The sequence below is a fragment of the Cibotium barometz genome, chromosome 17 (genome assembly GCF_041138505.1).
Source record: "Cibotium barometz isolate CiBa-2024 chromosome 17, ASM4113850v1, whole genome shotgun sequence".
NCBI lineage: Eukaryota > Viridiplantae > Streptophyta > Polypodiopsida > Cyatheales > Cibotiaceae > Cibotium > Cibotium barometz.
In genome coordinates, this window is record NC_141062.1 from 54,153,214 (window position 1) to 54,169,041 (window position 15,828).

Below are 15,828 nucleotides of genomic sequence, written 5' to 3' on the forward strand. Positions count from 1 at the left end.
AACAGGTACTGTTGATGATGGTGCAGGCACAAGTGCTGTAGCAGCTGTTCGAGAACCACCACTTTCAGCAGAGCAGATTCGTTGGGATGGTAGAGATGCGCAGGCTCATGCCTTGATTGCGCTGTCTGTCAAACGTACCATTATCCCACATATTCGCTCCTGCAGGACTTCTAAGGATGCTTGGGATGTACTTGCCACATTGTATCAGGCAAGAAATGAGGCTCGTGTTGCTTACCTCCGAAAACAGTTGGAGAGTGAGCATATGAACGAAGGTGATTCTATGGATAGCTTTTTGACAAAGATCAAGGATTTCAAAGAGCAGCTCATTTCTGCAGATGAAATCCTGTCAGACAGTTCACTTGTGCAGACTGTTTTGAATGGTCTACCAGATTCTTATCAGGGTTTTGCTTCCACTCTTCGCTTGATGATGAAAGGCAATCCCAATGCCTTATCATTTGAGGAGTTGGTTTCTGTTTTGCTGCAAGAAGACCAGTCAAGGCAAAACAGGAATATTATGCGTGTCGCAGATCAAGCTTTCGTTGCTAATCAGAGAAGCGGGAAAGGTAAAGCAGGCTTTTCTTCTAGTAAGCAGAAATCTGCAAATGCTGCGCAACCAAAGAAGGAAGACAAAGATGAGAAGAAGGGTGACAAACAGAAGACATTTTGCAAGTACTGTAAGGGAAATGATCATGTCATCAAAGCGTGTCCTAAGCTGGCTGCGAAAGAGGCTAAGAAGAAAGAGGCTGGTATGGCTGTTGCAGATGCCTCTCCTTCTAACAATGAATCTGCTAATGTTGTGCTAGATACAGAATGGGCATTCAATGCGCAGTGCAGTTATGACCCATCTTTGCATGACACATGTATGTCTGCAGTAGATTCAGATGTATGGTACTTTGACAGTGGTGCCACTAAGCATATCACCTCGCAGCGCAGTTTATTCACTTTCCTTGAGTCTGCTCCCACAGGGAATACTGTCACTTGTGCCAATAACTCCTCTTATCCCGTTAAAGGAGTTGGACAGATTGTGCTGAATGTTGCAAATGGCAACACCTTTACACTTTTTGATGCATTGTATGTGCCAGGGATCAAAAAGAATTTGCTGTCAGTCTCCGCATTTGCCAAAACAGGTTTGGTTGTAAAATTTGTGGATGACAGATGTACTGTTCATGATCTCTCTTGTGGTGACATCATTGTAGCATCTGGTTCACTATGTCGAGGGCTGTATAAGCTCAATATGGACGGCAAATGTGTAGAGGATTCAGCATGTGCTATTATGGATACGCAGGCTATTTCAAATGCAAAACTGTGGCATGCACGTTTTGGTCATCTGAATTTTGCAAGTTTGCTGCGCCTGCAGAAATCTGAAATGGTGTCTTCTTTGCCTAAGCTTGAGGCACCTGTCAAGCATGTTTGTGAGGGCTGCATATTGGGTAAAATGCAGCGTGCTTCCTTTCCCAAAGATGGAACAGTGAGAGCTGAACGCAGATTACAGCTTGTTCACAGTGATGTTTGTGGTCCCATGCAAACTCCATCATTTGGAAACTACCTTTACTTCGTGACTTTCATTGATGATTTTACCAGGCATGCATGGGTATATCCTTTGAAGGCAAAGTCCGAAGTGTTTTTGTGCTTCAAACGGTTTTTGGTTATGGCTGAAAATGTGTCAGAAAGTAAGATGGGCACCCTCCGTTCAGATCGAGGGGGGGAGTATATGTCTTCAGAATTTAATGCATTTCTGGCTGAGCGTGGGATAAAACACCAATGTACAGTGCCGTATACACCACAGCAAAATGGTGTGGCTGAGAGAAAAAACAGGTCTCTCATGGAAATGGCAAGATGTATGGTTAAGAGTCAAAGTCTACCACATGGTTTTTGGCTTGAGGCTGTCATGTGTGCCACTTATGTACTAAACAGGTGTCCCACCAAAGCATTACAGGTTGTCACTCCATATGAGGCTTGGCATGGCCGCAAGCCATCTGTTGGCCATTTACGTGTTTTTGGTTGCCTGGCATATGCATTAGTGCCTGTGCAACATCGCAGAAAATTGGATGACAAAGCTGTCAAATGTATTTTTGTTGGATATAGTGCTGAGAGCAAAGGCTATCGTTTGTATCATCCACAGACAAAGCGCATTTTGGTTAGCCGTGATGTTGTATTTGTGGAAGATGCAGTTCAGCCCTTGGTTTCATGTACTAAGGAGACAGATATCAGCTCACGTGATGTCTATGATACATTGTTGCCTCTTTTCAGTGGTGCACAGTCAAGTGCAATACCTCATGAGGCAGTTTTTCAGCCTATGCAGGTTTTAAATGATGGCACAGATCAGCCTATATCTGATGCAGATGTGCATGATGCACTTGAGGATGAGAGACAAGAGATTGAGGGCTCTAGGAACATGCCTAGATGGCTGGTGCAGACTTTGCGTGACAGCAAGTTGGATGTCCCTTTGTCTAGTCGCACTCGTTCTGGCTCTCATGGTGCCTCTTATGCGTCAGATTGTTATGCATTGGCTGTTTCTAGTATGTGCGATGAAAGTGAGCCTGTTTCATTTGATGAGGCACAAAGTTCAGAAAATTGGATGGCTGCTATGCAAGCAGAATATGATGCTATTATGAAGAATGGTACATGGTCTTTATGTGACTTGCCCCCTGGCAAGAAGGCCATTGGCACTAAGTGGGTATACAAATTGAAGCGTAAGCCTGATGGCACAGTGGATCGCCATAAGGCTAGGCTTGTTGCAAAAGGTTATGCTCAAGAGAAGGGCATTGATTTTGATGAGACTTTTGCTCCCACATGTCGTATGACCACTGTTCGTAGCATCTGTGCATTAGCAGCTCATAATGGTTGGAATGTACATCAGCTGGACATAAAGACTGCGTTCTTAAATGGAGATTTGCATGAGGAGGTGTATGTATCGCAGCCTCGTGGTTTTGTTCAAAGAGGGCAGGAAAACAAAGTGTGCAGGTTAAAAAAGGCTTTATATGGTTTAAAGCAAGCTCCACGAGCTTGGTATGAAAAAATACATGCATATTTGACTGCACATGGGTTTCAGAATAGTCCAACAGAAAGCACTTTGTATGCTAAACGTGTGGATGGTGTACATCTAATCATTGCTCTCTATGTCGATGACATGCTGCTCACAGGACCAAATGAGAGTCATATTGCTGATTTTAAGGCTGATTTGAATGCCTCTTTTGAGATGTCAGATTTGGGGCATTTGCATCATTATTTGGGGATACAATTTAAGCAGTGTGATGGAGGTATTGCTTTGTGTCAGACAAAGTATATTGAAACATTGTTGCGGAGATTTGGCCTTGAAGACTGCAAGCCTATTGCTACTCCAATGGAGACAGGTTTGAAGTTGAGTCTTCATGATGCTGGAGATCACTTTGATGTCACACTCTATCAGACAGCTGTTGGTTGCCTCATTTATGTATGCATTACGAGGCCAGACATTCAGTTTGCAGTCTCACAGGTGAGCAGATTTATGCATAGCCCAGGCATTAAGCATTGGCAGGCAGTGAAGCGTATCTTTCGCTATTTGAGTGGTACTCGGCATCTTGGGTTGTTTTATCCCAAGGGGGGATCATTGCCGCCAGATTTACATGCTTTTTCAGATTCTGACTGGGCTGGTTGTTATGACACACGCGTGTCCACGAGTGGTTTTTGCTTCATGCTTGGAAGCTCATGCATATCATGGTTGAGCAAGAAGCAGCCTACTGTGGCCACTTCTAGTTGTGAAGCTGAGTACAGGGCAGCTTTCACAGCTACGGTTGAGTGTGTGTGGCTCAGACGCCTTATGGCTGATTTGGGTGTTGGGCAGCCATCTGCCACCACCATCTTCACTGACAGTCAGAGCGCATTGGCAGTTGCGCGGAACCCAGTGTTCCATGCTCGTACGAAGCACATTGAGGTGCACTACCATTATGTCAGGGAGAGACTCTCTGCAGGAGAGATCAGTTTGGCTTATGTGCCAACACAGGATAACCTTGCAGACCTTTTCACAAAGGCTCTGCCTCGTGAGAAGTTCGAAGCTTTTCGCAAAGCTTTGGGCTTACTCCCTTTTGTGGATTCGTCCACATAGCTAGGCACTTCCCTATACATGAGTGCTAGCTCTTGTTCACCGCATCACTCCAGGGGGGATTTGTTACCATATTATAGTAGTGATGTGTGTGAACACACTTAGGACCGCCGGGGCACTTTTTCCCTCACTAGGAGGTTTTTTCCCCCGTGCATTGTATATACGCCCATTATCTTCTAGGGCTAGTTATCTTTCATTTTTGGCACTCATAATACACTACTGTGTTGTGCTCAAGCTTCCTCATCTTCTTGAAGTTGTGTGTGCATTCCTGCAACCCTAATTCCAACAAATATCATCAAAGAAAACAAGAACAAATCATCCAAGTATTCTTTGAGAATGTCCTGCATTAGGTGATTGAATGTAGCTGGGGCATTTGTCAATCCAAACGGCATGACTGTAAATTCATAGTGCCCATAGCGAGTATTGATGGCTGTCTTTGGGATATCTTGATCATTAATCCTGATCTGGTAATACCCTGATTTGATATCTATCTTTGTGAAGATTTGGGCTCCATTTAGCCTGTCTAGAAGCTCATCAATTCTAGGGATAGGATACTTATTCTTAATTGTCAGCAGCTGATTGAGACCTCTATAATCTACACAGTGTCAACATTCCATCCTTCTTTTTTTGAAAGAGAACTGGCGCTCCCCAAGGTGAAACACTAGGTCTTACAAACCCTTGTTCTAACAGTTGCCTAAGCTGTTCCTTGAGTTCAATGGCTTCAGGGACTCGCATTTTGTACGTGCGCTAGGCTACTGTGGCTGAGATGCTCCAGGGGTCAATTCTATCTCATGATCTACTTCCCGAATCGGAGGCATCTCAGTTAGCTCTGCTGGGAATAAATCATCATACTCACTTAACCATTATGGTTCTTTAGCCTTTAACTTTGTGTCTACTGGATTCATTTTGACAACATAAATGAGCTACTTCTTTCTAAGTCCTTTCAGTAACCTAGAAGCTTTTACTAATTGCAGATATGGGGATCCAAAAATTTGAGTTCTTTGAACTTTGTTCCCGTGAAGGTCATGGAAGGAAATGATTCCATTATGAAAGTGAATGTCAGCTTGATTTTTGTGGAGCCAATCCATTCCAAGGCTTCTGTCAAAAACTCCCAAAGGTAAGACTCTGAACTGGCAGACAAATACATTCCCACCTAGATTAAACTAAATACGATCTGTCTCATGGTGAGTGAAAAGAATCTCCCCACTAGCCAATTCAACTTGCATAGGTTTCCCTGATTTCTGTTCTAAGACTAGCTTACGCAAGCATCCTAGGGAAATAAATGAATGAGTACTGCCTGAATCAATCAAAAGCTTAAATGGCTTACCCTTATACTCAGCTAGAGTATGGATGACAAAAAATTGAGGATTTGGCCCTTGGTTTTCAATTGCGACATAAATCTGACCTCTTTCCTCATCCATACTCAGCTAGAGTATGGATGACAAAGAATTGATGATTTGGCCCTTGGTTTTCAATTGCGACATAAATCTGACCTCTTTCCTCTTCCACTACTTCTACTATCGTAACTGCTCTGGTTGCTGCAGATTGGGGTGGAACTCTTTCTCTTTGGTTACCCCAGTTATGGGAGGGAGTTCTAAGATTACTCTGAACAGAGGCAGATGGCTGAGCCGGAGTCCTCCTAGGATTGCCCTGATTTTGGCGAGATGGACCCTGATTTGACTGATACAAAGGGGATGGTCTCTGCACTCTGGGTCCTTGACTTCCCTGTCCTCTTAACATGGCAGGAGTCGCGCAGTCTTTAAGCTGGCGACTGAAACCCTGACACCCAAAACACTTGTTCTCACTTCTAAGCTCATCCCTCTGAATCCTTGAAAAAGGTGGGGCTCTTGAGAAAGTGTTCTGAGGGAAGGGTCTTCCTTCACTTCTGAATCTCCCATCATCTTGATTCTGATTATGGCCTTGCTGCCTCTTTGGGGGTGGAAAGTTTGAAGCACTTCCCGGGGTTTGGAACCTCATAAAGTTTGAGGGTGCAGGCCTTGGCGGGACCTTAACAACAAATGCTTTGGCAAAGTCCTTTGCCATTCCGACAGCTTCTACCATTGAGACTGGTTTAGCATTTTTCACTAAAGTATTCAATGGCTCGTTCATCCCTCGAATGAATATGGCCATCAGCTGCTTCATCCAAAAGTGGAGAATATTTGAGGAGAAGGGCAAATGCCTAATGGTATTCTTCAATTGTCTGGCTATCCTGCTTCAATTCCAATAACTCATTCATTTTGGTTTCCAGGAAGCCCGGAGGACCGAACCTCATCCTGAGGTAAGCTTTAAGATTTGACCAAGTCTGGGTATTTCGGTCAAGATGGTTTGTCTCACAGTAGTTCGTCCATGCGACCCTGGCCGTTTCCACAATTTTCAATCTGGCGAGAGCCATCTTATCTTAGGAGAAACAGTGGAAAAATGGATCGAGGCAATGGAAGAGTATTTTGATGTAACAAGATGGAACACTTCGCCCTCTAGAGAACCACATATGCTGACGTCGCTCTATTGGATCAGGAAAGTATAGATCCTCAAAGTGACGCGCGAGCCTCACTCTGCTTTCTCGGGTTGTAGCGGAGTTAATGAGATTTTCAAAGGTAAAGGCGATCATATCGTGACTTTGGGAGAGTCCAGGAATGATAGATAGATTTGGGGTATCTATCTAAAAATCCAGTTCAATTTATGAGTTTTTAATTTATGAATTCATTTCAAACATAATCTTAGCAAGTGAAAACATTATTTCTTAGATTTACTTTAAAATTTTAGGCAATTTCTGTTGCTGTTTCATAAGTTTACAACAAGCTCTGATACTAGCTGCTATGAGACCCCTTTGCCTCCTCCGCGCACCGGATTCCTGGTTGTTAGCAGTAGCGAAAGTAGCTTCCTCTTGCGCGGGGCAGGGTTTCCCACTCGGGGCCTCGCCCGCGAATGTCCGGACACGAGACTAATCTGGTGGTCATTCTGAAACTGAAACTGGGAAAATTTCCCTTGCTGAGAAAACGGGGACGATTCCACCTTTTTGATTTTCTTAATAACAAATTTTCTAACGGGATCAAGAGAACTAAACTATCCTTCACCTGATTAAACCAGATAGAAGGAAAACTATTACAGACTTAACTTGAAGAAATCAACGCTTTTTTCCTAACCGAAATTAGGCAGCACAGCCGTTGATCTAATCATTTGAGAAAGTCTCCAGGTTTTTATTTAACTACTCGAATTTTAAGCGTATTCCTATTATTTCAATTTCATTATTAATACTCCACTGATTCCGCCTCCGGCCCATGGGTTAGCCACCACCCAACCACTGGAATCGGTAGAACCAGACAATGGGAATAACACTAAAAAAATCATTTTATGTATAAAATCAATTTTAATAAGAATAACACTTTTAAAATAAAAAGAATTTCTTTATGCATCTATTTATGCATAAAATCAATTTTAAAAGGAATAACACTTTTAAAATAAAAAGAATTTCTTTATGCGTCTATTTATGCATAAAAATTAAATTTTACAAGAATAACGCTTTTATACTAAAAATTTCCATTATGCATCTTTCCATGCATAAAAATCAAATTTAATGAGAATAACACTTTTATAATAATAAATTTTTTTCATTATGCATCTTTCTATGCATAGAAATTAAATATAATAAAAATAGAAATTTTATAATAAAAAAATTTCCATTATGCATCTTTCTATGCATGGAAATTAAATTTAATAAAAATAACACTTTTATAATAAAATTTTTTTCATTATGTATCTTTCTATGCATAGAAATTAATTTTAATAATTAATGTCAGTGATATCCATGCATATTCATAGGTGAATATGTACATGGAGTAATTAGAATATTTCTTTTATCTGCAAAAATGGTGGGAATTACTCTTTTTGTATGGCTGACCATTTCTCATTTTTATCATTCTTTAATTGACTTAAATTAACCCGATTTAGATGTATAGGACTCTAATCTACACAATTTTCAAAATTTGAGAGAGTAAACAATAAGAAAAGTTTAATTAATCTTCTAGTTAATCTTTCTAGGATTAAGAAAGGCTGGAATGTAAAGAAGAGAAGGGGGTGGCCTTTTCCTCAAAGGCATAGCATTTGAATTTAATTCAATCAACAGTAAAACATGAAAATCAAGAAAACCAACAATAAAACATGAAAATCAAGAAAACCATAGATTTAAAAATTAAACAAGTTAGAAAAATTAGCTTATATGAATTTGTAAGCTTTCCTTTGGCTTGAGGGATTGAGGATTCTACTCTTGTTTGAAGTAAGAGTGGCCACCAATTCACTTTAGAGAGGATTAGGCCAAAAACAATTGAATTATCAAGAAATTCAATGTAGATGGCTCAGGGCAGGAGTAGAGTAACAATGCATAAACACCATTAAGCTTTTACAAAGGGGGAGGCTTTGGGTCAGTTCAGCTTACTTTTTGGATCTAGTTTTGAAATAGGAGAGAGGAGAGATGAAATATCTCATTTAATTGATTTAAAATTGGGGGTAATGATGAGAAAAAGGTGCCTGCTTCATGAGGAGAGATCCCCACTCTGAGGTGTCAAAATTCAATTTCTTTAAATCTTTTCTTTGGTCCTTAGTCCACTCTTCATCTTAAGTGAGCATTTACTCATTTTTGGGAGATTTTTCTTTGGATTAATCTTATTGGTCCATAAGAACCTTAATCCAAAATTTTTAAAAAATCTGGACCCTTAAGCTAAGGTCTTTTGTGCAGATTATAATTTATTTCTAATGCACCTTTAGATATCTAAAAACTGAATTATCTCTCTCTAGAATATTTTCTCTCTCTAAGCCAGAACAGGTAGAAACAAGATCTTTTATTATTCTGAAAAGGGGATTGATTACAGGGGAAGAAACTAGACATCTTGAGGGGATGGGGAGGAATCTTACATATTCACCTTGTCTCATTTCCTCCTAGTGTAAGTTATGTGACTCTTTATGTGTTTTTTCAATATAAGTGATTTCATTAACTCTCAGGGGGTTTACTTGAGAATATTTTGTAAATGTAGCACACGTGGGTTCACTAGAAGGAGTTTTATAATTTGTATTTTTGGGATAAATTTATAGAAAGGTACTTATATAAGGGATTATTTTAAAATAGAATTTGTATAGACTTAAAGGGATCATTTAAAATAGAATTTGTATAGACTTAAAGGGATCATTTTAAATACTCAAAATACACAGATAAGGCATTTCAAATTAAATGCTCGTGATATATAGGTTCTCTAGATATAGAGTGATATATAGGCTTTCAAAATACTATTACTTGAATGCTCGTGATTATGTTAACATTTTCTATTATTGAGTGAACTCTCCAAGCATTAACTAGGCTAGCTAGGTCACGTGAGTTCATCTCTTTAATATTGTACATTTTAGCTAGAGATCTCGTGCATAGCTGCGCAAGAATTTTAGTTATATTATTAATATATATACATATATTCATACATGTATACATATATATTAATTGTGTGTTTACAAGAAGAGTGTATGCACTTTTGTTACCCCATTAATGAAATTCACATGTCACAAAGCTTTGAAACAAATTTACTAAAATGAAACAACACTTGCATATTAGTAAGTCCTATATTACACACTAATAAACTTAATTCTCTGCGTATTTCTTGTTTTGAGAATTTCTCCCTTTTTCTGATTTTCTACTTAATACAATTGTATAGGAGACTTCCCGTCCCCACATTAAACACCTTTGTATCGTCTTATCCATTCCAGCCCAAATCTTCGCCTTCTGGCGCTGCTACATCTGCCCTATAAAGCCCTGGATATTACCCTCATGCTTTTATTCACCACCAGAGCCAGAAGCAGCACGAAGGGTAGAAGGTCAGTGTTTTCGATCGCGAGGGCCTTGCCAGGTGATGTCCATGTCCTTGTTTAATCCTTCAAGAGTGCAAGCGTAATTAAGCTTTTCTTGTATCCTGATGGCGTCCGTCGGTGGTGATGGTGTTGATGGGCTGCTCTACCATTGCCACGAGTGCGACATAACTGTACGGCCAGCCAGCCTATCCCCACTGACATGCCCACACTGCCATGGTGACTTCCTCGAAGAGTGCCCAGACTCCCCCCCTTCTTCCCCTGAGTGGCATTCCCCTTGGGACTACATGGGCGGCTTCGGCCAGCTCCTCGATGACATCTCCACCTTCCTTGCCCGAACCGATGTCCCTACTGTTAACCCTTTTCTCCTCTTCCAAAACCAGATGCAAAATCTTATTAGCCTGCATGAAGGGGACTTCTCTTCTGAAAATGGAGCTGAACTAGGGCCCCTGCACATGCCCGGGGACCATTCACTTGGGCCAGGGCTTCAGCAACTCATCCAACGCCTTGCAGAAAATGATCCAAACCGGTATGGCACCCCCCCAGCCTCTGTGTTGGCTGTCAGCGAGCTACCCACCATCGTTATATCACAGGAGCACTTACGTACAGACACAGCTCAATGTGCTGTCTGCAAGGATGAGTTTGAATTGTGCCTGGAGGTCAAGAAGATGCCATGCAAGCATCTGTACCATCCAGATTGCATCCTGCCATGGCTGGCACAGCATAATTCTTGCCCTGTTTGTCGGTTTGAATTACCCACAGATGACCAAGACTATGAACAAGCTCGCACAAGGCGACTCGGGCTTGCGGCCTCTCCTGGCTTTGCAGCTGCTGGAAGTGCACAAGAAGAATTTAGGAGAGTTCCAGGTAGTTCTTCGAGTGGGGATATTCCAGGGCAATACTTTGTGGGGAGGTTTCCTATAGAACGTGGCGATGCTTCAGAGCAACAGATTGCTTTTAGCGCAGGAACCATTGGCCTTCCACAAGTATGCAGTAGCGAGGGAGGTGGAGTGGTTACAAGAAGACGGTTCTCAACCACCACTCCTTGGCTAATAGATATGGCACAGTCATCTGCAAATGCCAATGCAGAAAGCTCAAGCCAACCAAACAGTGGGGATACCAGTTCAAGTGGGCTACTTGAAGCATCAAACACGATTTCTGGGCCGGCTTCAAGGGATTATGGCGACACTTCAATGTCTGAGGCAAGACAAGAAGACCCGGATTAGCCTTGGATCCAACATTGCATAGCTACAACTGGTTTGGAATTCAACCCCCGTGATGAAAGGTGCTGGTTAGGTTTGGGTTTCCTTATTCTGTAGCCTTTTAGTTGCCGAGCTTACATAATAAGTTGTGTCAGGTTTATGGGTTTGCTTGCCGAGCCCAGCTGTTTCTGACCAGATTCCATGGCTGGTTGTGAATTGGGTTGTGCTTAGCATAATGAAGCCGATGCCTCAAATCTCGAAGAGAAAGGTTTGATGTCGTTTCACACTATCAAGTTCAAGGATTCATTTGGCATACGCTGGACCAAAAGCTAGTACATGATTGTGGGGAGTTGCCAATGGGCAGCTAAGGTTTGGTTATGTGGTACTTGGACCATGTGAATGGGTATTTTTGAGCCTTTGTGAATAGGCAAGAATTTTAAACATGACATGTTTGCTCAAGTAGTTTCTCCTGCCTATGGCCATGGATGCTGTATAGGCCTCCAACTTGTAGTTTAATTTTTTTTTGGAGTTGGCTAACGCACACACACATGCCATGGATTGCATACTTGTAGATCTCTCTCTCTCTCTCTCTCTCTTTGGGTTTCACAGGCCATACATAGCCTCAGAAGATGGTAATATGATATGTGAGTTCCATATGCACACAAGGTCTTTAGATGTGTGAGGCTTGCCACAAGGGATTGAGGTTCTGTGATTGGGTAGGTTTGAAAGTCTTGGTTTGCCCTATCATGAAGAGGTAAAGCTTCTTCCATGGCTGATGTGTGTTTTCAAGGATTCCAAGTACTTCGCTTTTGAAGAGAATGAGCAGATGTTATCCTGACCTTTGCGAGGTTGTGCTTTTTGGGGTGGACTTTTGTAAGTGCAGAAAGTAGTTTCCTGTATAGTTGTTCTTTCCTATGCATGTTTTTTCAAGATCATGAGGCTAACAGGTAGGTCTTACTTTTTTTGGAGGTCATCTTTGTGGGCTTGCTGAAGCGTAAGATTCGTAGATAAGGTCGATCTCTTCAGCATGGAGGCCGCTTAGAGCCTGGCATGCGCAATCTGAACGGAATTTGCACAATTTATTGTCAAACAAAAAGATGCAGCCATCTCTTAAGTAGTATAGTTTGGGTTTTGTTGTTTAGACCAGCTTATGCAATGTCCACATATCTCAAACAGCTGCAGCTTATGGGCTGCCTCGACAACAATGACAAGCAAAATCTTAGTTTTTTTAGTGTAGTTATGTAGAGACTGTATAGGCTTCCAACTCGGAGTTTCATCGTTGGAAAGCTTCTCTCTCTCTCTCTCTCTCTCTCTCTCTCTCTCACATCATTGAATAGAAGATGTGGCCATTGTTCAAGCAGTATTTTGTGGATCTTGTTGTTTTAGACTAGCTTGCCTCCTGCCAGATCCAATGCGATCCCTACTGCTTTGTATCCCTTTGTTCGCCACGCCTTCGTGGGCTGGAGAGAGAGAGAGAGAGAGAGAGAGAGAGAGAGAGACTACAGCCTTTTGTCCCTCTGAATGCCATACCTGCGTGGGTTGCACACACACACACACACACACAGAACACAGAGAGAGGAGAGAGAGAGAGAGAGGAGAGGAGAGGAGAGGAGAGCTCTTGCAGTCAGACCGATGGTAGAGAACAGAGCAGTGGCTCTTCTGTTCTCCTAATATCCTAGTTTGTATCAATATGGAAACTTTATTCTTTGCATGTTCCAAGCTCTTCTTCTTTTTTCAACCCCCTTTTTTAATTGGTGGTTGTTATGACCTGTTTGTTTATACACACATGCATGAGAGTCAAAGGCACAATTCTTTATTAAATCTCTCACACGCTCACATGGATACACAAATAGTCCCATCTCTCTCTCTCTCTCTCTCTCTCTCTCTCTCTCTCACACACACACACACACACACACTATTCCATGTTTAAATTATATTGTGATTGTTAGATGCATTTTTGCACATGACGAGAAATTTATTAATATTTCATAATATCAATAGCTTAGGTTGTCTAGTTCTTTGAAGCCTTGAATTAGAAATACTCTAAAAGAAATATCGCTCAAAGTATGTTAGCAAAGGTGACGACAGAGTTATTATATATAGAGTGGCTCTGAATACAGACAAGATTCATCATCATCTTATTAGAGTGTTGAGAGTGAAGAAGTGCAACATAAGTGAGCTGTTGACGATGGAAAAGCTCCTAAGAGAGCCTCAGGTTGGCCGACCACTTGTGCGTGTTGCTGATGCTTGATGCTGCACTTATACTCTAAATTTTCATATGGTATTAGAGCCACACCTCTGCTACGCTTGCCCTGGTGTTGCCGTCTAGGTTCCTCCCGCCTTGTGTGGACAAGCCTTGAAAGCGAAGCTTCCTATGGAGTCTACTTCTAGGTTGAGGTCTCATGCGTGGAGCCAGCTTCGAATTAAGGGGGATGTTGGCGGGTCATCCTCCCAGCTTCCACGTGTACATTAAGTATCCTAGAGATCCTAGCATAAGGTTCCCAAACCTTAGTATAAAGGGTAAAAAAAAGACCCTTGGCCTCTCTCATCCCTCCAACACACCCTTTGGTGTCAATGGGTGCATGGGATTGGAGGGAGAGAAAGGGGCCGGCCTCAGGTTGGCCGACCACTTGTGCGTGTTGCCTTGATGCTGCGCTTCTGCTTTAAATTCTGACATAACCCAACAGAGTACAATGCAAGGTTTGTGAGAACTCCACTTGAACTAGAGCTTGAACCTAAACAAGAATTGGTCTGCGAGAATTCTACCTCCTCTCTCAGATTCATCCAAGTCTGCAACAATTAATCCTTTTGCAACCTATCCATTAGTGGAAAAGAATAGATCCAAGACTCTACCTATCAAACCCGTGCCTTTGAAACCCGCCGAGCACCTTCCACAAGTGCTTTTGAGGCCATTAACGAGGACTCCGATGGACAATCCTATAAGGAACCCAACAAGGACTCATGAAGTGCATACGTAGCACATCATGTCACTTAGAGCATATTGTGGACACTCCACTCTCACCACCGGCTTTGTATACATCACCTAAAAATACGCAGAATGTGCATGTTGGTATGTTGTATTGTTCATGGTATCTATGAAGGATATGGTGTCTAATTGCACGTTGTGTCTATGAAATCTAAAGTCTAATGCTAATGTAGAAAGATTATGCCTATTGAATGTATTATTGGTAACATTTGTGGACACCACAAAGCTAATGACACACTTTTGACTATTGAATGCAAAGAATGTGATTGAGAGAGGGAGAGGGAGCGATTGGCTGCATGCAGTCAGATGTCGTCGATGCCTTATAGGAGTGTGAAGAGGTAGCTAAACTACTACTATTAGAGGAATTACTCTCACTGCTGCCGTTGTTGCTTTGCGCATGTTGGTAAATGTTGAGATATCGAGCTCATCTAGTGAGGCGGTGGACACTAATGACCTGCCTGGGGGATAGGCCCCACACTTACACCATTGGTATGGGTGGTGAGATCAGGGGTGATATGCGGCCAGTGGGATGACAGGCTGTGTGATAGCCATTCTAGAGACTGGCATAGTTATAGCGTCAGCTCATTTAGTTGGGTTCACACTATAGAGAACCCTAGTATGTATTTGGTTAAGTATCTTCTAATATGTGTATACTCTTATCTTTGTATATGGTGTGTTGAGTGTTGTGTGAAGAAGAAGAAGATTTTCAGCCTCTCACCTTGTGTGTGCTCTCTTAGGGTTTTGTGAGTGTGTGTGTGTGTGCTTGCAAGAGCTCAAGCTCTCTTCTCTCCTGCATCTTTTTATGGTATCAGAGCTCGGTTCATACTAGGGCTGAGGTGCAAGCAAGAGAAGCACAGGAAGCGGTATGACCTTAAACTACTCTTTCCTATTTGTGTTGGTGACTACACCCTTGTCGGGAGCTCTACGGGAGGCACCGGCAAACGATCTCTGATTGAGGAGCTTTCTTCGCTGGAGTAAAGCTATAGGGTAACTATTTTATCCTATCGGACGGAGTTTTTTGGGCCGAAAAACGCGTTTCGGGCGCATCAGGATCTCCATTTTTCAGAAAGTAAGCGATTTCGAGCACTACGGATAAGTCATCGATTCTCTGCAGAACTCTGTTTTAAGAACTGCAAGAAGACAGATTGGCTGTGCAGACACTGTGTGTGCTGCAAGGAGGTCAACAGTTACCATTGGATGTATGTATGCACATTGAGATCACTGATTGTGACATTTGAGTGTACTACAGTACTGCTGCTGCAGAAAATACAGCAGTTTGTGCAGGACAAACCAAAGTGTTGTTTCTGGTAAATTTGTGTGTCTGGCAAGATGTCAAATGATGGCATAAACCAGATTGTTGCTCTGAGAAGCTTGATAAGAGCAACTTCCATGCTTGGAGGTTCAGGTTGACAAATTTTCTGATGGGAAAGGGCTACTGGGACTATATAGAAGGTGAGCATGAAGAGGCACTGGAGATACCGGACATCAATCTGACTGTTGCAGATGTGAAAGAGTTCAAGGATTGGAACCAAGGAGCTAGAAAAGTTATGTATTGGCTCTCTATCAGTATACAGGACACCATGATTGGACACACACAGGATGCCAAGTCCCCCAAGGAGGCGTGATACACCTTGGTAAAACTCTATAAAACGAATACCAAGGCACGAAAGATACATTTGAAGAATGAACTTCATACTGTGGAGAAAAAGAGTATG

General features: G+C 42.1%; 1 protein-coding gene across 1 annotated transcript; it reads left to right on the top strand.

The window, feature by feature from the left end:
- The first annotated feature begins 9,793 nt into the window (after positions 1–9,793).
- On the top strand, positions 9,794–11,586 carry LOC147630176 (E3 ubiquitin-protein ligase RING1-like). Its single transcript, XM_086811819.1, has one exon. It carries the CDS (start codon positions 10,033–10,035, stop codon positions 11,149–11,151), a length of 1,119 nt encoding a protein of 372 aa, XP_086667945.1. The 5' UTR covers positions 9,794–10,032; the 3' UTR covers positions 11,152–11,586.
- Positions 11,587–15,828: the final 4,242 nt, after the last annotated feature.

Bases quoted from the DNA above. Each gene is read 5' to 3' on its own strand.
- LOC147630176 (XM_086811819.1), top strand. From the start codon at position 10,033: ATGGCGTCCGTCGGTGGTGATGGTGTTGATGGGCTGCTCTACCATTGC.